This window comes from Pelophylax lessonae (genome assembly GCF_965119305.1).
Source record: "Pelophylax lessonae genome assembly, chromosome: 3".
Lineage (NCBI taxonomy): Eukaryota > Metazoa > Chordata > Amphibia > Anura > Ranidae > Pelophylax > Pelophylax lessonae.
Window position 1 is genome coordinate 299552805 of NC_138770.1, and position 26689 is coordinate 299579493.

At 41.4% G+C, this 26689-nt stretch overlaps 1 protein-coding gene across 1 annotated transcript in view; it reads left to right on the forward strand.

Moving 5' to 3' along the window:
* The first annotated feature begins 19409 nt into the window (after positions 1–19409).
* The window catches only part of TMEM207 (transmembrane protein 207), a 41124-nt gene continuing 33844 nt past the window's right edge, over positions 19410–26689 (forward strand). The window contains exon 1 of the mRNA XM_082248842.1: positions 19410–19630. Coding sequence (XP_082104968.1) covers positions 19559–19630 — 72 coding nt within the window. The 5' untranslated portion in view covers positions 19410–19558. The remainder of the gene's footprint in view (positions 19631–26689) is intronic.

Consider the following 26689-nt stretch of genomic DNA (forward strand, 5'->3'; position numbering starts at 1 on the left):
TCTTTCGCTGCACATAGCAGTCACATTACAGCAGGCTCTTTTGCTCTCTCTGCACATGGAAGTCTCTCTCTCTGCACATAGAAGTCGCTCTAGAGCAGACTTTTTTTCTCTCTTTGCACAAGGCAGTCTCTCTCTGGACATAGCAATCTTTCCAGAGCAGGATCTTTTTCTCTCTCTGCACATGGCAGTCTCTCTCTGTGCACATAGCAGTAATACTAGAGCAGGCTCTTTTTCTCTCTCTGCAAATGACAGTCTCTTTCCCTCTGCACATAGCTTGCTCTAGAGCAGGCTCTTTTTCTCTCTCTGAGCATGGCAGTCTTTCTCTCTCTGTGCATAGTAGTCACTCTAGAGCAGACTCTTTTTCTCTCTCTGCACATGGCAGTATCTCTCTCTCTGCACATAGCACTCTCTAGAGCAGGCTCTTTTTCTCTCTCTGCGCATAGCAGTCAATCTAGAGCAGGCTGTTTTTCTCTCTCTGCACATGGCACTCTCTATCTCTGCATATGGCAGTCTCTCTAGAACAGAGTCTTTCTCTCTCGAGTCTCTCTGCACGAAGCAATCACTCTAGAACAAGCCTCTCTTTCTCTCTCTGCACATAGCAGTCTCTCTAGAACACGGCTCTTTTTCTCTCTCTCTGCACAAAGCAGTCACTCTAGAGCAAAGCTCTTTTCTCTCTCTGCACATAGCAGTCTCTCTAGGACAAGCTTTTTCCCCCTCTCTGCACATGGTAGACTCTCTCTCTGCACATGGCAGTTTTTTTACGGCAGGCTGTTTTTCTCTCGGCACATGGCAGGCTATTTTTCCTTCTCTACATGGCAGTCTCTTTTTCTCCTCCATCTGGCAGGCTCTTTCTCACCCCATGTGCCATCCTTTCCAGAGCAGGTTCCTTCTGTTCATATGGTAGGTTCTCCAGAGCAGACTCTTTCTCAATCTCTCAATCACACACACACACTTTATAAACAGAAACTTTCTTCACTGTGTGTTATTGGATGTTACTGTGCATCTGTTAAATGAACCACATACTTATATTTTCCAGAACTATCACTCTGAAAAGTTCTGCTTTGGTGAATTGTTTCTAATGAATTTTTCAAAGTGCACCTGACTATGAATATACAAGTGGCATCAGTAAAATTTAGTCTGTTTACATTTTTTTTTCTTTTCCTCTTTGGCTGTGGGTAATAGATGTTATCATTTACAGTATATGTGCCGCCTCTAGCATCTAGTCCAAACATTCTTCCTGAGTGGAAGTGAGCCATGGAAAGAAAGAAACGTTTTTCTTAAAGATAGCTAGTGGCAACCAATGCAATTTCATATATCTGTCATATCGATTCATACACATGTCTAGAGTCTGAATTGTAATGGATCCATTTTCATAATATTAGCTCAGCAACACATTTTCCTGAAGAGTATTAAAATTGCTTTACTACAGAAAATGCTAAAAGATAATAAAATTCCTAAATTGATCTCAGAAAGAAATGTACATACAGCTTAATTGACAAGCTAACAGGGAGCTCAGTAAATCTGCCTGACCAGTAGGTAAAGCAAAGAGGAAAAGAGAATATTTAATATGGATCTTAAAGTGTTACTAAACACGGGACCCTTCATTCACTATATCTGGGCACCCACAGTACACAGAACATGGGAATGCAATTATTTTAGTAAAGTGTATATACAGATAAATACCTTTTCTCATCAGCAGTATATAGCAGTCTTGTGACTTCTATCAGTGTCTGGTTAAAGCTTGTAGGAGGAGTTTTCATCCTACTTTGACTGTCCTATGAGACTGCAGGACCCGTGTAGTTCTGTCTGGATTGTGCTGATTGGCCATGTGCTGATTACATGTACCCTCCCAAGAAAAAAATTCCTCACTAGCAATTCACACCAACCTGAGCATGTGCAGAGTGTCCCCAAGGCTCTGTTATATCAGCAGATAAATTGGGGAGTGTGGAAGAAGGGCAGAATCTGAGAATGCAGGATCAAACTGCTTTTTTATACAATGAGGAGGATTAAACCCTTAGGTTCCACAGTGAGTATAACAAGCATGCTTTACTGCATATACACACTGATTTAACTTTTGTGGGTTTAGTAACACTTTAAATATTCTAAATATATATATTGTACACTCCGATGGTTGACACCATAAAATGCATCAAAGGACTCAATTTTTTCTCTAATGTAAAAAATTAGAGGCCAGCAATATTTGTTTAGCCTCAGTTTGAGGCATTCCCCTAACTACAGATGCATGTCACTGCAGTGTCACACAAACTACAGAAGTTCACATATAGCCAGTGCTGCAACTGTTCTCCTTCATATGGACTGCCAGTGAGGAGAAGAGGAGAGAGGGAAGACAGAGAGAGAGAAAGAGCACTGGTCATTTTCAGGACTGTATGCAGCCACAGCAAGATCTGGAGGAAAGCCTTGCCCATCACCCAGGGAAAACAGAGGAAAAGGAAACGAAGCTCCTGTGAACTCTGGGACAGAGCCTTAGAGATCAACTATGACTTGTAGAGAATATAGACCCCTGGTGGATTGTGCCTTTGTGACTGATTGCGGCTTTGGGACTACATATCCCAGCATTATCAGAGCTCTCTTGGGAGAAAAAGGAAGGACTATTCCAGAATTTAGGGCAGTCTTAGAGATAACATGTTGGAGCACACACAAAATGTGGAAGGCTGCTCCTGGGTCATATTGCCACAGTGTCAGGGACACAGAGAGGATGAATATTGAACATCTCCTGGTTTGTGGGAATGCCACATTCAAGCTTGGTATTGCTGTCTAACAGTGGAGAGGGTGTCACTGAGGCTGACATTGCTAAGCCCCAGACAGAGAGTGGGAGAAATTAGGTCTTCACCCTAGGAGTTGGGGAGAGGCTGCTGGCCATACTCTACCACACCTTACCTAAAGGAACAGTATTGATTACTGGGGACACCATTCAGACACCTACATCCAGATTCAGAGGGACTTTATTTGGAGCCTTCCAATGCTGGATTTGAGCCTCAAAGCACTGACCAGTTGGGGAGGTATAGCCAAAGACTTAGTCCTACCATTGCTGCTTAGACAGGACTTCATGTAGCATAGGGATAGGTGGTCAGTCACTGGTCTGCTTGTTTATTATTAAATGCACAGTTTATGTTATTTTGCAACTGTTTCACATACTCTTTGAAGTGTTTATTGTCATTTTCTATTCTTTGTTTGTTGAATTATTGTGCATTGTTGCAATAAATATCCACCCTTTAGCTTTGGTGTTGGAGAGCGCGGTGCTGCTTGGTCATTCCTTGACACTGGGACCAGGGGATGAACACTACACTTAAAATGAAAAAGCTATTTTTGCAGCAATACTCCCCTTTATCCATTTAATCTGAGACTACCCCCCCCCCCACACACACACACACAATAATTCTTCTTTCACCACTGATGGCTAGCATCACTCAATCCACTTTCTCTGAGGCCTGGCTGTCATGGACCTGGATGCATCATCATTCTGGCTCACTGAACAGTGCTGACATAACAAAAAAATGAAGATATGATTTCAATTGTGAAGCAAAATATAAAAAAGTGATCCCCTATATATTTTGGCTAGTTCCGCCTTAGCATTACTGTAAAAAATAACTCCCTGTCAATCCAGTGTATTTCCTGGGCAAAGGCAGGGCCCCATATGCATTTGCAGCTCTTTGCCTGCTGGGACCTTAAAGTGGGTAGAGTTATGGATAATTGCCCAGTTTGCCCCTAACACCATCCCTGCAAAGACCAGGATAGGCAAGTATATAGTAAACAAATAGGACAGATTTTAAACTTCCTATGCTTTACCAAAAAAAAAAAAAATAGAAATAAAAAAACATTTTTCGGCATAAGATGTTAGCAATGGCAGACAATTTGTTTCTCTTACAAAGGGTTTCTTGCATACTTTTTGTGTACCCTCCCTCAAACCCACTGCCCATTCTTACCATCCTTTCACTTCCTTGTGGCTGTGTTTGTCTTCTAGAGTAAAATTTAAATGCTCTGTACTTCTGGGTATGGGGGATTTCGACTTTCCCATCTTCCTCCCAAAATGCAGCACCGAATTCAAGTAGGGGTGATCAGGTTAGGGTAGAACTGCCAAACAACTGTTCAAATAAGGCCAGTTTGTCATCCTGAATATGAAACTTCTTTTAGTAGATAGACCTGCCAAGGATAATGGAAAATGTCATTAATCAAATATGACCCATCATAACCGTATTTGGTTAATGACGTCAGCCATGATCCCTGGCTGATTTGTTTACAAACAGAAGCTGGCTGGGGATCTTTAAATTGCAATGGAACTAGTGGCGGGGACACTGTCTTGTGGTGACACTTTCTTGTTGAAAGGCAACATCAGAAGTTTGTTTTAGCAGCTGGTCATAATATCTGGGGGGCCCCATTTCATAAAGGGGGTTTTCAGATAAAGATACCCCCACAAACCCCACATTCTTTTTCCTGGACAAGACTGGAGAATGAGACTTTTTTACCCTCAAGCGCTCTTCCGATGTTGACGACATATAGGCTGATGTGCTTGCTGCCTTCTCTTTCTTGGCCACCCAGGCTGCATGCCTGGATAAGGGCCTGGAATTATTTTTTTTGGGGAATCCCATGCCGCCCCTCTTCCCTTTTGTAAATGCAGAAACAAAAACCCTGTGTGGCCAGGAATGGGAAGGAAGTGAGCGTGTGTGCATATCACCTCCTACTGTTACTGCAACTAAGTGACAGATCCTAGCTGGTTTGTGTACATACAGTAGCCAGCAGGGGATGTGTCATTTGGTGGGGGTGGTGCAACTGGCCAACTTCAATGCCAGGTCATCGTAGCACTCAGATAACATCATCAGGTGACTGGGAAATATTGTCAGTTAGTGGGTCAACTCTAACTGATGAGGATCTACATCAGGGAACATTGTGATTAATGTTGGATTTGCACTGGTTTTTGTTAAACATGTACCGTATATGTGTTTCTACTTGTTCTATTGCAAACCTTCACATTCCTCTTGGGTGACAGGCTGAGGGGATAAAGCCCTTGACCCTCAACATGGAAATGAGGTGCTTTGCAAAAGGGTGAGGCTTTCATACCCACCTTGCAAGGTACCCAATGTTGAAGGCATGGGTCTATTATGATTTAGAAAGAGGGACTCACATGTTTTTCTTTCCTGGGCATGCTGGCTGCATGTCTACATAAGAATCTGGTGTGAATTTAGGAGGGAACCCAAGTGGCAGCAAAAAACCCATGCCCCCTGCAAGGCCTCATCCCTACATGCTGTCCTTTAAAAGAGTTGTTGGTATTTGCATGGAAGGGGAACTTATCAGAATCTGCAAGCCCTGTTTATAATAAGAGACCCCTAGGTATCTAGACCCCCCAGGTACATCTGTACCCCTCATTAATGATCCCTATATTGTATAATGTGAAAATCAAATATAAACACCACACCTTTGTTAAAAATTCCAGTGTCAGTGTTGTCACAATGACCCAGTGCTTTATGGCCCTGTTCTGCCGCCATGATGACCCACCACCCAACTTTCTTGCCCTGCCTAACTATGGCTGCAAAATGACAGATCCTCAGACAACTTCTGTTTGTGAACAAACTGGCCAGGGATCCTGGGTGATATCATTGACCAAATATTGGCGTTATTTTATTTAGTCAGAGATTACTCAAGATCCCTGGTCCGGTGGTCTTCTGACTGGGCTTTGTCAAACTTCCTGCAAACCAAACTTTACTCAGTTCACTCATCCCTAAGTTCCCAAATGGACAATCACAAGCCTCAAGTGCTTTCATTTGGCATGGAGAGAGTTTTTAGTGCTTAGTGAATTTGAAGCAAACCAACTTAGATTCAACTTCTTCTTTCATATAAGCAGCAGCTGTGGGAGCACACTTACAGAATAGTGGGGGCCTAGCTGTTGCATCATTGTGGGACAGGCTGCCCAATTCCAGAAAAAACAGCTGGCTGAAAAGGACCAAAAAGAGGGCATGGGACACAAACAGCTGAACAGTGGATTGCTGCAGGACAAGGCTGCTTTCGCTGGGCAGGTAAGTGTGTATTTTGGATTTAACCCAGCATAACAAGAAAGTGGGCAATGGAGTAGAGTAGAAAAGGTAGGGGCAATTAAAGTTTTGCTTTAGGTAAACCTGTTGCTTTTCCCTTAATAGGTTGACCAACTCAGTAGTTTTCGTTAAGAGATTGTTTCAAAAAGTCAACTCATTTATGGTTACCAAACTGTAGCTGCTGTCATTAGAAGCAGTGATTTCCTTTCCAATTAGCACCAATTTATTTTGTTTACCATAGAAATAGTTGTAGCCCTCTAATGCAGGGATCCTCAAACTACAGCCCTCCAGCTGTTGCGGAACTATACATCCCATGAGGCATTGTAAAACTTCTTATGACTAGGCATGATGGGAATTGCAGTTCCTGAACAACTGGAGGGCCATAGTTTGAAGACCCCTGCTCTAATGTCTTGAATCTAAACTTCCTGCATTAAACATAATATACAACAATCATCATCTTATATGTTAGCATACTTTAGTTAGTACTTGCACTTAGCCCATGTCTGCTTATTTCTTTCAAAACTATGACTAAAATTTCCACTATAATCATGGACATGTTTGGGAATAACACCGGTAAATTAAGGGCAGTGCATTGAACAAGAGCATTTACCTGAAATGTGCTTGTTTCATACATAAATCGTTAACACTCTGAACATGTTTTTTTAGTTGTTGTAAATGTATAACTTCTAATTAGGGCCAAACTAATTCTAGACCACACCTTATGTGTCAATTCTGCATAGCTGTACTCAGTGAGGCATTTCATGTGTAGGGTGGTAGGTGATGGTATCTGGAATAAATGTCTATGTAATATTCTGTTGTGTATAACTAAGGTTTTGTGTAACACTTTAAAAACCACCAAGTAAAACAGTTTTATAGAACATTAGCTGTATGGACAAGCCTGATGGTTAGATGGCAGCACTTTTCTCCATGTCTAGGAGAGAGTGGCAAACATGATCACCAAAGGGCCCATGTGCAAAAATAATTTTTAGGTCCCTTATTCAACTACTGCACAAATTTAAATACTAATTCTCTGTTTTAGGCTGGGTTCACACTTACTGTGGCCGTGGCTCAAAGCAGGGGGGTGGGGTGCATCCCTGTACACCAATTCAGGTGCGAATCAGGTCCTAATTTCTGCCTGAATTCACACCTGATTCTGAGCCAAAGATGTACAGGACCCTTTTTAGGTGAAAACCATGGCCGCCTCGGAGATGTGTGAACTGGCTCTATTGAAAGCCAGGCACACTCTCCTGTCATGCAAATTGGATGTGGAGAAACCTGCATTCAATTTGCATAGGTGTGAACCCAGCCTTAAAGGGTAGGTGGTCAAGTATCACTAGTGCAGTTTTCACCAGTGCATAATCACAAAAGTCTTTTTTTTTTCCCCAAAAGGCAAAACAAACAGTGCTACCAGTAGCAAATGAAAATATATTTCCTTCAGCTGAAACATTTGAAAGTCTGATGACCTTTAGCATAAAAACAAAACAGTGTCTTACCAACTAAAGGTTTGTACCCACAAGACGGGTATTACAGTCCCAAGGCTTTTTCCTGGTGTTTTACAACAGAGAGAAAGTCATCAGTCAGGCTGTTCCTCCAGACACGCCTCACTCTAAAACTTCCCCTACTTCACCTGTACTCTGTGGAGTTTCCTACAATTAAATCCTTCCTGCTGATCCTTTTACTCACCTATTACTTCTTGATTAAAACCCAAATAACGGGGAGATATGTCACGTATTCAGGACCCATCCCTGTAGTCCTGTAGACATAAAGGAAATTGTGGAGTTCCAAGTGTACCCATAGCCCACTTTATGGGCTAGACAGAGCCTCCAGCTACAGCCATTTATTAACAAACTGCCCCAGGGTGTGCAGTTGGGACCACGCTGTTGATCTGGTTGATATCTCCAGTTATGCACTTTTTTCCCTACTGGCAACCAGGGGGAGGGGTTATTACAGCCTGCCACTGACCACCAATGTGAGGAGGTTTAACATTACTACCACTGATGACCAATTTAGTGGGGATTATTGCAGTCACTTACACCAATGCTGGGGCTACAGTTTTTTCTTAATTATACCAATGATGGGGGCTTATTTTACTCCCAAATTACAAGACATACAGCGTAATGGAATCACCTACTTTATTGGCCATGCCCCTGTTTTTTGGTGGGTAGTACACTATGCACACCAAATTTTTCTTCTTAATCTCTTAAAGGCTTCCCTTCTATCTATTTTCTAATGCTGGCAACTATGCAGGAGATAATGTCTCTAAACTCCTGCATATCAGGTGGATTGATATGCAAAGTTCAGTGTCTTAGCTGAAAGTTGCAGTTGTACTTTTGGCTGTCCGCGCTATTCAGGCCAATTCTGTTTCCAAGCCCAGCATACAAGGTTTCATGATTATTGAAAATAATTTTAATGTATGGAGGGTGCAGAGGATTGTTGGATAATTTCTGAAAGATTATTCTCAAAGTGATGGTTAAAAAGCATTAAAGAACATCTCCTTATTCTTTAAGTAATATTATTAAAAAATTCAGTTGAATTCCTACCCAGTCTCTGCATAGGATTCACAAGCTTTCACTGCAGGTTTACCAACACCCAGCAACATGTACTACATTTGTAACAAGCACTGAATGGGTGCTTATTATTTAGCAAAGGATGGAGAAGGTTTTGATTTGGCTACAATCTGATTGTCTGTCCCGAGGAGCGGTCTTTTATCTTTTTATCTAAAAATAATGAATTCAAGTACATTCCTCTAGGAAAATGTATCTAATAATCTTGGGCTTTTGAATATATGAAACCGCTTATTCACTCATATTAAGTTCAGGTAATCTTAGCTTAGTGAATTTTCAATAAATCGTTCTCCTTATTTTCTTTTATGTTATCTATTTTGCCTAAAATCTGATTTTTAGATTTACTATTATGCAATTTTTTTACATGGTACTCATTAAATGTTTGAGTTGATAAAATGAATTAATGTTATTCAATTAAATATTTTTGTGAATAATTTTTTTCAAGCTGACTTTACGCAGTGTACCAAATGGAAGATTTCAACAATTCCTGCACTTCCAGACCTTTTTGAACAACCTTTTTTTTTACACAGATTCACAACTTCATAATTGAATTTGTGCTAAGTAATCAGTTATGTGAATGTAATATGGTATCCACTTGATGTATTTGAGAGTGATTGGAGATGGAATGCTAAAGAATAAACTCACACAAATGTAAGATTTGTTGGCAAGTGTTTCCTGCAGTCACAACTGATATATGAATTTGTAGGATATTCTGATAAAAATGATGTAGTAGCAGCACCTGGAGCACACTATGGAATATGAAGCGTGGTTTCACTTGGAGAGGTACTAACAAAAATACATTGACGTGTTTCTTGCAGCCCTCAACAGAAAACACAACTCAGTTACTCAATCTTTAAAGGCTGAGTTCACCTTTATTTAAAAAAACATAAAAATAAATGTAGGAAAAAAACGTGCATGCATTTTTTTTTTTTTACACATGTGGATCACAGGTGCAATGTCAGACTCCTGTATACTCTTCCTCCAGCTCTCTGACTTTCATATAGGAATTTGGTTAGAGAGCTGGAGGGAATGTCAATGGACTAGGAGTGTGGTGATAACCACACTTGTATTTCATTAAGAACCACAAGTACATCTGTCCTGGTGGCAGAAAGGACTTGTAGTTCATTACAGATCTCTGTGAATGAATAACAAGGTCGTGTGGTACTCTGCCAATTTCAAATATGATAGCTGCTGCTGGGGAGAAGAACCACTGCATGTCGTTATAAGGGGGAAAGCTTTGGGGGTGGGAAGGCTGTTTAGAAACATGTTACTCTAAATATAGGTGTAACATGTTGCTAAAGGTGGAGTTAGCCTTTAAATGTCTTTAAATGGTTCCCATTCTGTCCACATTCTGATCACAGCTGAACAGTGAGGCAGCCAGTAAAAAAACAGGGTAACAGTCTTCGTGACACCAAAAGATGCAGGAGTTGTCCGAGTAACGAGGACACCATCTCTGCAGGCAATGTCATAAAATGAGTAAGGCTGGGTTCACATTGATTTCGGAACGGCTCACAACAGGGGGTCTGGTGCATCCCCATGCACCATTTCAGGTCCGAATTGGGTCCGAATTTTTGACTGAATTCAAACCAGAAATGGGCCAGAAGATGCACAGCTGACACAGAGCTGTGTGAAATGGCTTTATTGAGAGCCAGGCACAGTCTCCTGTCATGCGAATTGGATGCGGGGAAACCTGCATCCAATTCGCAACAGTGTGAACCCAACCTTATAGATGAGATGAGAATGTCCGAGGCTGCTAGTTGTGGTAAAGGTGTGGGAGTGAGTTTGGAGGTGCTTTGGTATCCTAATGGCATTCCAGTCTGGGCCTATTTACAAGTGCTTTTGACTATTCTGCTACCGGAATGCATTCTGTGAGGTTCATGTGTACATACCGTGGTGTCTGGTGGATTTTATCTTCTCTTCCTTGGTGGAAGAACTTTTTGTGAAGGCTCCATTACTCTCTGTTCAAGATCTTTCACCATATCATGTTGTTTGAATTTGTATCCACTTTGGGACTTTCTTTGAATGAACATTTCACTTTTGGAGTTTTTTTTTAATCACTTTTTTATATTGACATTGAAATGTGATTTATGATATTTTCACATGCACTTTATTGAAGCATATTTTTTTGTCTATGTTGATATTTATTTCTTTTAATATTGATTTGTTTGTTATTTCACCGCGTAACACTTATATATTAATATATAACACCCTTAACAGGCTAATTGCCAGGATTTCTTGAAAGGTGCAATGGCACTGGGAAGTTCACCTCATTCTCCAGGGGATTTAACTTACCAGCACTTTCTCCTCTGACTCCAGGGGAGCACACTCAACAGTGATGATCAATTCTCTTTGCTGTTTCATCGGTCTCATTTGAAAGTAGAGTACACATCAACTCTGTTAAATAGAAGCTCCACTGAACATTCTCAAAGTAAGCACTGCACATTGCTACCACAGCCAGCTTCATTCCCAGCTTTTCTTCCCTTGCAATAATACAGCAGTCTTCTCCTAGAAGACTCTTGCCATCAATCAAACATGAAGCCGGATTCTTTTTGGTCACATGTATGCCCTGTTCTCTCATTACATATACTGTAAATGGGAAATAAAAGAGAATAAAAGTAATTGAAAAGAAGAATACCTGGACATTTTTATCCCCTAATGCACATTATTTTACCATTTTTGCTTTTAAGTGGATCTTCATGCCTTTTTAATTCTGCCTGTACTTTTAAGGATACAATTTCAAACTGTGGTATAATTATTTCAATTAAACATTTTTATCTTTTTAGAAAGTAGTCACAGTAAACAATTACTCTGATTAGTTGCTGATCGATTTCACCAAGAAAATACAGTCCGTATAGGGATGTTAAACACAGATCATAATAGAAGTGCTGATTGTCACTTTAATAAGGAAGAAGAGGAGGTAGATGGCGCTGCCTATAATTATATATTTGATTGTCACTTTAAACAAGCTGCTAGCAGTCTTCAGTGTTTTTTTTTAACAAGCTTCAATAAATGCTGAAGACTGCTAAAAACTTGCTTAAAGCCTAACTCCAGGTTTACTATGACTTGAGGTAGGTTGTTTTGGGCCAAGTTGGCCCAAAGAAACAATTTCCTTTCATTAACAGCAATGCCTAACAGGGAGCGCTGTATACACTGTATAGAGCATTAGCTACATACAGTATACAGTGCCATATTGCAGCAGCTGTATGGGGATTTCCATCCTTATCCAGGAACAAAATTGAGTTGGACTGAGTGCTGCTCAGTCATATATAACAAGCCTTGTAATTTATAAATAAGTACACAGCTTCCTGTGATTCTATGAGGTGGAGAGATAGGCAGATGAAGTCATAACTAAATCTTGTTCAAGGAACAGGATGGGAAGTCCCCTTCCTACTTCCAGAACCCAATGCTGATACTGTATGTAGCTGATGCTACAAAGAGTTTATACTGTGCTCCCATCAGGCACATCAGTTAGTAAAGGAAATATTTTGTTTTGTCCAGCTTGAACCTACCAAGCTATTTAAAATCATAGTAAACCTTGAGTTAGGTTTTAAAGTAAAAATCAGCACTTCTAGCCCACAGATGCACAGATGCGGCACTTTACAGACAGACTAAGCGGACCACCCCAGGCACTAGATTTAAAGGTTTTTTCCATCTTCATTGTTTCACTTGAAGCATCGGTAAATCACTGCTCATTTAAAGAGGAAGTAAACCCTCCTCAGGAAGTTGTACCTATAGGTAAGCCTATGATAAGGCTTACCTATAGGTACTGTAAATATCTCCTAAACATGTACGGTTTAGGAGATATTTACCTTTAATGCAGCCAGTGACGTCACTGGCGCATGCGCTCTGAAGGAACGGCTGATCATGCCGTTCCTTCAGAGCCCCGTGCCGTGACCGTCGGCTCCCGCGCGCGTGCGCGGGAGTGACGTCACCGCGGCTCCGGCCAATCAGATGGCCGGATGCCGCGATCCCGGAAGACGGGCGACTGAACATGTCGCTCGTCATACAGGTAAGAGAGCGGCACGGCGGGGGCTCGTTCTAAGGTAAGTATTTCATAATGAGCTAGTATGCGATGCATACTAGCTCATTATGTCTTTCTCTTGCAGGTTGTAAGAAAAAAAAAAATTTTTTGAACGGGTGTACAACCTCTTTAAAAATGATTTTTTTTACAAACTATTTTTTCATTTATAAATGTCCCCCAGGGCATTACCTGGACCCCATACCCTTTTTATGCCCAATAACTTGCATATAATCCTTCAAATTGGGTGCTTGATTTTTCCAGTTCAGGTCCCATAGACTTTAATGGGGTTTGTCGTGCAGCTCCGAACTTTTGCAATGTTCGAAAGTTCTGGCGCAAACCAAACTGGGGGGTATTTGGCCCATCTTTAATGTACACTATACAATGTAAAAATCTGGAAAACTACAGAAATGAGAATGGGCATAAAACCGGGAGTTTATTCCCATAATGACTGGTCAAAGTTCTTGTTTAAGGTATACATTTGGGCAAAATGTAAAATTGCAGTATGTTTCTTCATAATACACACCGTGTTTTGTTTCTTTTTAAAACACTGCCAGTACAATGCCTGTTGATCATGCAAAAAAACCTGGTGAGCTTCTAACTATATGTGCATGTATGTATGTGAGTTAGGGACCTAAGATTGTAAGTTCCTCAAGGGAAGGGACTGATGTGAATGTACAATATACATGTGTAAACTGCATAAATTGTGTAAATGGATAGCGCTATACTGTATAAATACATTTGCAAGGCATTTCAAAAGCAGGTCATCAAAATCCCATTGGCTTTGAAGGAGCAATACATATGACAGTTCAAAGGCTGCTTTTGACCTGGTTTGCATTGGGCTATGTTCCTTTGAAGGTAGCGTGTCTTTTTAGGGTGCCTTTAAACCTCAGAAAAAGCAGGTCATACACAGCTTTTCCTGTCAAATGCTGCATTTTTCCATTTGAATGGAAAATGTAGCATTTGATAAGAATGCCCCTTGACATAAACCCTAAAGGTCAAAATGGTCCATACCTCAGAATAAGAAAAAAAAAAAAAACTGAGATTAGCCCTAGTGCATTGAGACTTCAGCTCCAGCATTTAGGTGCGGCTGGAAGGCACAGGCAGCCCTATTTGTAAAACCCTAGGGCAGTGGTCCTCAACCATGGCCTACAGGGCCCACTAACAGGCCAGGTTTGCAAGATAACTGAAATACATCCCAGGTGATATCATTTGCTGCTCAGTGATTGCAGTACTCTAGTCTGCCTGTTAGTGGGCCCTGAGTACCGGAGTTGAGGACCACTGCTCTAGGGGATGCATAAAGCTGCTGCGGATGGACAGTGCACACCCTTGCTTGCATTCTGGGCATTCCTCCTTATTATTGCTGACATCTATTGGTGCTTAAGGGCCACTACAACATGTTTACTCATGGGGCCTGGTATCTCCCTATGTATTTTCCTCCTGTTTAGTGCCAGTTAGTTTAGTCCTAGCTAAATCCTCCCATTTCTTACATGTTCCCCTAGTCAGTGTTAGTTCTTTGCAGAGACAAGGCTTGGCAAAATCATTGTCTTCCTACACTTTAAACAAATTAGAAAAATATAATCTCTACTACACTTATACAAAGAAAAATTATATTGGATGGAACATCTGTGCCTTATTGAAGTGTTAAGCTGCCTCTGAATGGAAAGCAGGTGACCAACTATATCAAAATATCAAGGTCAGATGTCATAGCCCTAAAAATATACAGTATTTTCCATTAAAGCTATTCAAATTATAATCAAAACATATCTTTATTTGATTGGGTTCATTTTTCTGAAATACTGCACTTGGATCTAAATTTGATTGTTGAGTTAATGACCATAACCTCAGACTGAGGAAGTGTTCAGGGTTCCAGTCATTTATTATGTCATATATTATGCAAAACCATGTCCACCAGAGTGATTATGTTTAAACTAATGTCCACTCTTTCTCAAAATGAGCACTCTACATAAGCTCTTTGAAGAATAGATTTTGGTATGCTGGTGAGGCTTTGCATATTTGACTCAGTTTACATTAATTGATTTATTTCTCACTGTTTGTACAACTTTCCATGAAGTATTTGCAGACAGAATTGAATAAAACCTCCAGCGTGTAGATATCAAATACAAGTTGCATACTTATGAGGATCAGATGTAAGTCCTCAGATACTGGCAATGGTAAACCTTACAGTTTTAGAGTCACAGTAACCAGACCAACCATTTCAAAAGCAGTCTTCCCAAAAGATTATATAGCATTAAACGTATTTAAAAACCTCTTGGCTGTGATGTCAACATAACCTGATCTGTTACTTAAGTAATATTTCCCTTTGCTCCTCCCTTAGTAGCTACATATAAAAATGATGTAGTGAAGTGAGGCGCAGAGTAACTGGGTCAGCATAGAGAATTTATATTCTACCAGAAGAGGATTGGACTATGTCATGCAAGTAGGCAGGCAGTACAAGGGAATTGGCTGCTTCTGAACTAATTCTATTTTCTGACAAGTTCAGAGGCAGATGGCAAGTGAATAAAAATAGTTTACGTAAAGGGAAAAAGCTGCAAGAAAGCATTTAAATTACTTGATTTTTCTGTGACTTTACCTGCATTTTCTGGGAAAAAGCTGCAAGAAAAAATTTAAAATACTTGATTTTTCTGTGACTTTACCTGCATTTTCTGGTGACAAGGTCCGGTTAATCCATTCGTTGCCAGACCTGTTTTTGCATTTTTTTGCACACGTTTAAAAATCATTTTAGGTTTGAAGATTATGTAACCCTCCAAACATATATTTTCTGAATGCAGACACCCTAGAGAATGAAATAGTGGTATTTCCAAATTTTTATGTCGTACAGTATTAGTGCAACAGTTTATGAAACACAAAATTTCAGTAAACAAATACACTAAAATTAATTTCAGGGCACACAAACACAATATATTATGCAATTTTTAAAATAAAATATAAAAGCTGAGGTTGCATCGAGTAAATAGACACTCGGTATGTCAAGCCTTAAAATTGCGTATGCCTATAAAAGGGGAACAAACTTTGGCACCCTAAATATTCCATCGGCGCTGATTTAAAAGCCCCTACAGGTCATCAGATAAGAGGTTATCATGAATGATGGGCCTATAATTATTGCTGTCATTCCAAAATGCACTGTGATATATAACATGTGTAGCACAATCAATGTTTTTGCATTTGCAAACATTTTTGCATTTGCATTTGCAAACTGTTTTTTTTGAAGGAGGATTTGTGTGTCTTCTCTCCCCTTTTCCTGATCTCCCAAAGAGATGGGCTTCATGTTTAAGTCGAACGGAAGTTCAACTCGAACATCGTATGTTCGTATGTTCGCCAAACACACCAACACCCGGGGTGCTCAGCAGCAAGTTCGCCCACCGATGAGTTTGCACGATTGGAGTGCATTAAGTGCTTGTGATTGGCCAAAGCATGCACCTGACCTTTATCCTTTGGCCAATCACAGCACAATGTCCTGTCAGAGCCATGATTGGCCAAAGGCAGGGTGCCTTTAGCCAATCATGGCTCAGGGGCCACGATAATAGAGGTTAGGCAGGTAGTTATTGGATAGTGTGTTGAGTTAATTTAGTGCAGTCAGTGTAGTGTACAGGCATACCCCACTTTTAAAATGTATAGATATGTTGTAGTCCTGGGTCCACTCTTGTAGCTCCCTGTCATTTATAGTTTGTGAGCAGTGCCATGCCAAGCTGACCAAGATTTCCTATAGACGTAGATGTTAAAGACAGGGAGCAGTGCCATGCCATGTTGACCATTATTTCCCATAGATGCCAATGAGCACTGAAAGCTGAAAATTGGTCTAGGCAGGAAGGGGGTGAAAGTGCCCTGTATTTAAGTGGTTAAGGGGAACCCTATGACAAAATTTAAAAATAAAGTGGCATGGGGTCCCCCCAAAATCTATACCAGGCCCTTTTATATAGAATATAATATTTTTTGGTTTACATGTTAGGTAAAAGAAAGCTTGTTGAATAAACACTAGAAAATAAAATAAATTAGATTCAACTCAGGAAGGATGAGCAAAATTAGAATATTTCTTCAGAATGTATCTTCCCCAGAGGTTAAATTACTTATTAGTATTTTTCATTATTAGTTATTATTTTTACTTATTAGTATTACTTATTAGATTTGCATTGTAGTGATTTGTAAAAAAAAAAAAAAAAAGGGATAAATTAGGGCTTTCTAAAGTTTCCCATCTCTGCAAAAAATGATTGCTATAACATGATTATAGGCTGAAGAGCTCGCACTATAAAAAGTAAATAGTATTTCATGCAGCAAATCATTGGTAAACTTTTCTAGGAAAACAATTTATATGGCTGATCCCATAAAAATGAGACACTGACAATATCTGCTTAGTACTATATATAAACTTGTTACATAACATACCTAGGGACGAGCCAAACATACCTAGGTTTGTTTTGAGATGGACTTATAGAACATTACTAAAGTTTGCTTTGTTTTAAGTCAATGGGAGCTGAATGTTAAAAAACAAAAAAAACAAAACAGTAATGACCATTATCTATAGGTTGTCAAACATATGACATGGAGGTCTAGGCACTGCTCTGTGGGGCATATTCCAAAGATTTTTTTTTGTCATTTTTGGTAAGGATCAGTGATTTTAGTAATGCTTTAGGCCTCATTCACACCATTAATGCATAAAAACACATAAAAAAACACCCAGATTTGATGTGCATAGAATATTTTAGGATTTGAAAATGGTACAGGATCTTGTTTCCTGAAAGAAACCCTTGAAGATACTGGCTGCCATGGATATTCTACTTTGGGTCTAGAGGAAGCCAACTAGGTGTGCCCCGCAATGGAGTTGATGAAAAGTCCTGTCCTGCCTTAACCACTTAAGCCCCGGAGGATTTGGCTGCTCAAAGACCAGGCCCTATTTTGCGATTTGGCACTGCGTGACTTGTACGTACAATTGCACGGTCATGCGACGCTGTACCCAAATGAAATTGATGTCCTTTTTTTCCCACAAACAGAGCTTTCTTTTGGTGGTATTTGATCACCTGTGCGATTTTTCTTTTTTGCGCTATAAACAAAAAAAGAGCTACAATTTTGAAAAAATAACAATATTTTTCACATTTCTTTATATGAAATTCTCAAAAAAAAAAAATTTAAAAATCAAAATGTTTTAACATTTTAGGCCAATTTGTTTTTTACTACATATTTTTGGTAAAAAAAATCGCAATAAGCATTTTTGGATTGGTTTGCGCAAAAGTTATTGCGTTTACTAACTACAGGAAAGATTTATGTCATTTTTATTGTTTTTTTTTTAAACTAGTAATGGCGGTGATCTGCGTTTCTTTTTTTGCAGGACTGCGAAATTGCGACGGACAGATCAGACCCCTGACTGACATTTTTGACACTTTTGGGTGTACCAGTGAAATTACTAGAGTAATCAGTGCTATAAATATGCACTGTTACTGTAAAAATGACACTGACAGGGAAGGGGTTAACTTTATTGGTGATCAGTGGGTTAAATGTATCCCTAGGGGCGTCATTCTAACCGTGGGGGGGCGTGGCTTGTGATGTAACCACAGAGACATAAGATCCTACATAGCAGGATCCTATAGTCTCTGCACTTACTGTACATCAGGGAGAATAACAGACGGCTGTGTTTACATCAGCCGTCTGCCTTTTTCCCTCTCCTGCGGGAGATCGCGAGTGACCGGCGGACATCAGAGCCGCCGGTCACAGGCACGCGGATCACTGTGAACGAGTGGGGGCGGGAGCACGCCTCCGGCGGCGTGCGCTCGCCCCCTACAGGCTCCTGTAGCCCTACGTCGGTTTGCCCAGGAGCGGCTGACTGCCGCAGTAAATAGTCGTGCGCCGGTCGGCAAGTGGTTAAAACTTAAAGACGAAGCTACCACTAGAAACTCAGATGTTAAGGAGCGAAATTGTAAGTGTCAAGCTGGCATAGGTCTGTAAGAGAGGGACCCAGAAAATTTAGGCAGACTGTGTCTATGTAGAAGCCATCAGGCTTCCTGAGCTCCCCCCACCCTCATTTCTGTGCTCCAATTACTAGTGTAAGAACACTACAGAAACATTAACAAAAGCGACTGACACTCATCTTTTTTTATACACCCTGAGACAAAATTCACCCAGGGAGATGAACATGCCAGGTAAGTTGGCTACATTTGCAATGTAGCTATTGGTTAGCTGAAGATCAATACTCATTAATATTTTTTGAGTTTCCATTCCCAATAGCACTACAGAGGAAAAAAGCCAACTTCCCCGATTCAGTGCGAGCCTTCAAAGCTTAGCTTTTTTAACATGTGCTGCCAAGTCTATAAGCTCCTTGTCTGCAAAAAAGGGGCCTTACTTACTGAAAGGAACATGAGTAAAAGTGCTAATGATTTTACTTAATGATTTAACATCTTTTCATTTTAAAACAATTTTGTCCTTTTCTTTCACCAAACAGAATCCAAAAGTGATTTTTCTTTTTTGCTAGTTGAAGTGACTTTTGTTCTTACTTAATGCTATATTTTGTCCATATATATATATATATATATATATATATATTTATATATATATATATATATGTATATATATATATATATATATATATATATATATATATATATATATGTATATATATATATATATATATATATATATATATATATATATATAGATGTACTGGATACAAGTAGAATTTGACTCCTGAATGTAGGGAACTATATGTGGAGAGTTTGTGTTGCAATGGTGTCTAATGACGTGAAACAAATGTTCATTTCACTGTTAACACCTTTAAAGCACCACATTCTGCAGCCCATAATCAGTTGGTCACACAGGAAAAACTCCTTAATGAATTCAGCTGCCAGAAGAGAAAACTTCAAAAGCACAGGAGACTGGCGTTCAAGCTGCCAGCGCAAATCTAAATAGGATTTTTCACATTCATAATGAAGTTTAAAACAGCTTGCTCCTTTTTCCTGAACCTTTTTACTGGAGCGGTCTATTTTGCTTTTCCTCAGGTAACATTACATGCAGTGTATATACATATGCATTGCTTTTTACATTCATTTAGTTAAATCATATAAGGTGTATAAATATGCATTACTTCTTGATGTAATGTTTAATTGCATGTAATCTAATTTATGCTTTCTAACCGTCCATGACTGCTGATCATAGAGGGCAAAAAGAAGTATTTAATATGTAGCTGATAGTTTGTTGGATGTGAATGCCTCAGTAAGTCAGGCTTTTTAGGATGTATAATTGAATGCTTTTCTTAATGAATTTATTTTAAATAAATAAATAATAATAATAATTAATACCTGCTACTGTTACATAGTTACATAGTTACATAGTAGGTGAGGTTGAATAAAGACAATAGTCCATCCAGTTCAACCTGTGTAGGTGTGTGTGTGGCCATAATCATCTCGCATACCCCTGAATGTTCTGATTCTTGAGATGTACGTCTAAGAGTCTTTTTAAAGCCACCATACTTCCCGCAGAAACCACCTCTTGTGGTAGAAAATTCCACAATCTTGTAGCCCTAACAGTAAAGAACCCCCCTCGTTGCCTGAGGTTAAAATGCTTCTCCTCTAATCGCATTGTATGCCCTCTAGTCCTCATGCAATCCTTCCGACTGAATAGCTTTTTTTCTATGCTGAGATCACCATTGAGATATTTATAGATTGCTACCATGTCCCCTCTCAGGCGTCTTTTCTCCAGGAGAATAAATCAAGCGATTGCAGACGCTCTTCATAATTAAGGTCCTCCAATCCCCTAATTAGTTTAGTTGACCTTCTCTGGACTTTCTCCAGCTCCAACACATCCCTCCCTCCTGAGGACCGGCGACCAGAACTGGACAGAGATCTCCAGATGTAGTCGGACCAGAGTTTTATAAAGTGGTAGGATTATAGTTTTATCTCTAGAATACATCCCTTTCTTTATGCATGCTAATATTCTGCCGACTTTGGCAGCTGCCGCTTGACATTGCATGTTATTGCTTAGTCTATCCTCTACCAGGACTCCCAGATCCTTACACTTCTCATTAAACCTCATTTGCCATGTCGTTGCCCACTCTGTTATTTTGTCCAGGTCATTCTGTAGGATATCTGCTTAATGCTGTGCAGTTATTGCCCTGCCCAATTTTGTGTCATCTGCAAAAACTGATATAGAGCTACTGATCCCGCCCTCAATGCTGTTTATGAATAAATTGAACAGGGTTGGTCCCAGGACTGAGCCTTGGGGGACCCCACTTACCACCTCAGACCAGTCTGAGTATGCGCTATTTATTACCACCCTTTGGACATGCCCTTTTAGCCAGTTCCGTATCCAAGAGCAGACCATGCGGTCGATGCCTGCAGACCTTATTTTATAAATTAAGCGCTTGTGGGGAACTGTATCAAACGCCTTAGCGAAATCCAGGTACACCACATCCACTGGTCTCCCCCTATCTAGCTCACAGCTCACCTCCTCGTAGAATGTTAAGAGATTGGTTTGACAAGAACGCCCATTTGTAAACCCATGCTGGTTACTGCTGATGATGTTGTTGTCTTTAGCAAACTCTACGATATAGTCCCTTATCATCCCCTCCAGAACTTTACATACTATCGATGTCAGACAGACAGGCCTATAATTTCCGGGACATGCCTCTACCCTTTTTTGAATATCGGTATCACGTTAGCTTTCCTCCAATCCCCTGGTACATTTCCTGTCATAATACTGTCAGCAAAGATCAGGAACAGTGGTCTAGATATAGTCTTACCAAGTTCTTTGAGTACTCCATCCGGGCCTGGTGATTTATTTGTGTTAATTTTATCAAGCCTTTCCCTAATTTCACCCTCTGTTAGCCATAGTTGCAAGTCCTGTGTATTACTACTAACCACACAGTCATGGTCAGTGTACCCCTCCTTTTCCTGAGTAAAGACTGACGAGAAAAAGGCGTTCAGCACGGTTCCCTTTTCAGTGTCCTCTGTAACCATCCTCCCATCATCGTTAATTATGTGTGCAATATGCTCTGCCCTAGTTTTTTTGCTATTGATATATTTAAAGAATTTCTTTGGGTTCTTTTTAGTATCCTCCGCTATTTGTCTCTCAAAGCTGATTTTAGCCATTTTGATTTCGTATTTACATTTCTTATTTGCCTCCTTGTATTGCTTGAAAGCCGATACTGTGCCCTCTGATTTATATTTCTTAAAGGCCAATTTTTTTCCCTTAATACGTTTTTTAACATTACGGTTTAGCCAGCCAGGTTTGACTTTGTCTCTTCTAAATTTATTTCCCATAGGAATGCACTGCGAGATGCATTTGTTTAATATGTTCCTAAAGCAATCCCATTTTTCCTCCGTGGTCAGTGTTCCTAGGGATTGGTCCCAGTTTACCCTTTCCATCATGGAGCACAATTTTGGAAAGTTTGCCCTTCTGAAGTTTAGGGTTCTTAAGTTCCCCACTTGCCTTGTTATATTGTTATTTATGCTAAATGTGATCATCCTGTGATCGCTAGAGCCCAGGTTGTCCTGGACTCCTACCTCTGAGATTAGGTCTGGGTCATTAGTGATCAATAGATCCAGGACTGCATTTCCTCTAGTAGGAAAATCCACCAACTGAGACATGTAGTTATCCTGTAAGGTTTCCATGAATAGACGGGCCTTCTGTGAGTGTGTAGTCCCCTCTTCCCAGTCAATGTTGGGATAATTAAAGTCCCCCAATACGATGACTGATCCCAGTTTTGCCACTTTTCCCAATAGTGATATAAATTCCAGCTCTACCTCCTCCCTTTGGTTGGGTGGCCTATAGCAAACCCCCACAATTACTTTTCTCTTTTCTTGTTCCCTGTGGAGTTCTACCCATACGGATTCTAACTCCATACTCATCCCTTCCGTAATATCACTCCTTTCTATCACCGTTACATTGTTCTTGATATAGAGACATACCCCTCCCCCTCTTTTTCCTACCCTGTCCTTCCGGTACACAGAATACCCTTGGATATTGACCAGCCAGTCATGTGAGGGGTCGAACCAAGTTTTCGTTATTCCCACAAGGTCTATGTCCTCCTCATGTACTAAAATTTCCAACTCATCCATTTTATTAGCTAGGCTCCTGGCATTTGCATATACCCCTCTCAGTTTTGTGTAAGTTGATAGTGAATGGTGATTATTTTTATTCCTGTTCGGTCTGAGGTTTTCCCGCACAGACCCCCCCATTGACGTTATGGAACCACTGTCGCTGCTGACTCTAATACTGCCTTCTATCCTTTGTTCCCTCTTGACTGACTCTACTTCTGAGCCCTCCCCCCCCTCCTAGTTTAAAAGCCCATCCAACTTGGTGGCCATCTTTCTCCCCAAAAGAGCTGTACCATCCCCATTAAGGTGCAGCCCATCCTTACTAAAGAGCCGGTAGCCAACTGAGAAGTCAGCCCAGTTCTCCATGAACCCAAACCCCTCCTTCCTACACCAATTCCTCAGCCACTTGTTAAGTTCCCTAATCTCCTTCTGCCTCTCCTGTGTGGCTTGAGGTACCGGCAGTATTTCAGAGAAAACCACCTTGGAGGTCCTATTCCTCAATCTATTCCCTAAGTCCCTGAAATCGTTCTTTAGGATCCTCCACCTTCCTCTTACTTGGTCATTAGTGCCCACATGCACCATGACCGCTGGGTCATCCCCAGCCCCGCCCAATAATCTGTCTACCCGATCCGTGATGTGCCGAACTCGAGCGCCCGGTAAACAACATACTGTTCGGCTACATTAATAGTTTCGACAGATTTCCCTCTCTGTCCTCTTGATGATTGAGACCCCCACTACCACAGCCTGTCTAACCTTTCCTGAATCTCAGCCCCCCTTTTTCCTGGAGCTGACACTCCCCTGGCAGCTGGGGGAGGGCACCTGCTCCAGCACTGCCACCCCTGAGCTGATATCCCCCTCAACCTGCAACTTGGCAAATTTGTTAGGGTGTACCAACTCAGTACTGGCCTCCCTGACACTCATCCCTCTACCCTTCCTAAAGGTCACCCAACTGCCTACCTCTGATGCCTGCGTCTCCTCTACTCCTTCCACCTCTATGCTGGCCCCTGCCAGCGCCTGATGGGTAATGTCCAAGCTCCTTTCCAGGTTGTTGACGCTACGCAGTGTTGCAACTATATTTTCTAGATTCAGGATCTGGGCTTCCAAAGAAACGAGCCGCACACATCTTGCACAGCAGTATTCGCCCTTGATTGGTTCATCAAGGAACTCATACATGCAGCAAGAAGTGCATGAGTGGCATCCCCAATCCTGTCGGACATTATTACCCTCTACTCTATGGGGATAATTAGTAACAACCTACTATTCCTTACCTACTCTACCCCTATCTGGTACTAAACCTGGGGTACTCACCAGTCATTAAGATACTCACCAGTCGCTAAGATACTCACCAGTCGCTAAGATACTTACCAGCCCTCCCGGGTACTCAGTTGCAGAGCGCGGTCAGTCAGTCGCAGAGCTCGGTCGGTGGCTGGGCACGTCGGTCACAGTCAGTCGCAGAGCAGTCAGTCAGTCACAGAGCACTATCAGTTGCAGACTACAGTCAGTCAAGGGGCACAGTCAGTCAAGGGGCACAGACAGTCGGTCGCAGAGCACAGTCAGTCAGTCACTGAGCACAGTCAGTCACTCACAGAGCACAGTCAGTCAGTCATTCGCAGAGCAGTCAGTCAGTCGCAGAGCAGTTTTAGAGTGAGCAGAGCAGATAGATCAGCCCAGTGCAGATCGATCCACAGCTATCCCTCTTAGTATATAGTAGCCCCTTAGTAACCTGTATTGCTTGTAGTTTTGTACTTATAGTCCCCCACCAGCCCTCCCCCCTACCAGCTGATCAGCTGTTTCCTACTTACGTCCCCTGTCTCTGGGTCCTGTCTCTGGATCCTGTCAGGTCAGGTCCTTTTCCCTGCCGCTGCTGCTATGTCCCCGCTCTGTCTCCCCGGTGCCCCTCCGAGGCTCCTGCACCTGGCCCCTGGCTTCCTAGTGTGGCTTCCCCGCATGTGCGGCTCATGGCTCCTCCTCCGCTCCTCCTCCACACACACACACACACACACACACACACAGCTCCCCTCGCTGTGCTCGGATCACTCGCTGTGCTTGGATCACACGCAGATGTTCTTGTGGGCCCTTACTCAAAATGCAGTTAGATCACCCCTCCTTTCATTGAAGCAAGATGGCGCTTGAACAGGGAGACTACACCCAAAATAAGACCTCGTCATGTCATGCGTCAGCCGCTCGGGTGACCCGGCCCTGCCCCTGGAATAAATGACAGTGTGATTCGTAACCGGTTTGGATCCTGTTACAACACGATGCTGTCACATGGGGGTGTGGGTGATCTTCAATTGGACCTTTACTACTAGAAATAATGTTATGGACAATATTTTACAAATAATATCAGAAGGCTTATTACACACTTATAATTAGGAAAGAGCACAAACCTATTGCCATTTTGAATTGCCTTATAAAGCCACACAAAAATAAAGGAGATATTAATTTGCCCCTTGGGCCATTACTAATAAGAAATGTTGGTTTGGTGGCCCCAAGGAGAGATACTTCACTATTCAGATATTGATTAAAGTGAGACCCGCAGTCAGTGAAACATAGTAGACAAGAAAGCTTTCTATTTAATGTGGTGTGATGTGGTAGACCAAATGTCGTGAGCTGCAAATAAAGGTTAAGGCCCGTACACGCGATAAGAAAATCTGTAGGGAAAATTCGTCCAATGACCGATCTGCCGATTTTCAGATTGTTAGTATGGTGCTTTCGACAGCCAACTCTGACTTTTCGGCTGACAAAATCCTGATGTGCAGGCTATAAAATTTTTGTCATCTGTAATACAACGTTCGATTTTCATCTCATTAGTACAGATTTCGAAGGAAAAAAATCTCTAGGCATGCTCAGAGACGAAAGAACACATACAAAGCAATCCATCACATGACATCACTTCTGAAGTAGAATTCTGTCGTACGGGATAATTCGTATGAAAATAACCTCTTCACTTTCCACATCAGACTAGCATGCCACAAAAAATGGACGACAGATCGTTCGATAATCTGATCGTGTGTACGGGGCTTTATACTGTAAGATAAACAGTATCTCACAAAAGTGAGTACACCTCTCACATTTTTGTTAATATTTTATTATATCTTTTCATGTGACAACACTGAAGAAATGACACTTTGGTACAATGTAAAGTAGTGAGTGTACAGCTTGTATAACAGTGTAAATTTGCTGTCCCCTCAAAATAACTTAACACACAGCCATTAATGTCTAAACCACTGGCAACAAAAGTAAGTACACCCCTGTGAAAATGTCCAAATTGGGCCCAAAGTGTTAATATTTTGAGTGGCCCCCATTATTTTCCAGCACTGCCTTAACCCTCCTGGGCATGGAGTTCACCAGAACTTCACAGGTTGCCACTGGAGTCCTCTTCCATTCCTCCGTGATGACATCACGGAGCTGGTGGATGTTAGAGACCTTGTGTTCCTCCACCTTCCGTTTGAGGATGCCCCACAGATGCTCAATATGGTTTAGGTCTGGAGAGATGCTTGGCAAGTCCATCACCGTTACCCTCAGCTTCTTTAGCAAGGCAGTGGTCGTCTTAGAGGTGTGTTTGGGGTCATTATCATGTTGGAATACTGCCCTGCGGCCCAGTCTCTGAAGGGAGGGGATCATGCTCTGCTTCAGTATGTCACAGTACATGTTGGCATTCATGATTCCCTCAATGAACTGTTCCCCAGTGCCGGCAGCAATCATGCAGCCCCAGACCATGACACTCCCACCACCATGCTTGACTATAGGCAAGACACACTTGTCTTTGTACTCCTCACCTGGTTGCCGCCACACACGCTTATAACCATCTGTACCAAATAAGTCTTGGTCTCATCAGACTGCAGGACATAGTTCCTGGGGGGGATGGCATGATATTTTCACAAGCCCAAAATATCCACCTTTATAATTGTATCCATCATTTATGGTTTAGTCCAGGTTCACACTGGTGTGATGCGGGAAACCCTGTGAATCAGTGGCGGTTCCCGCATCGCACCAGAATCGCACAGTGGTTAACACTGAGAA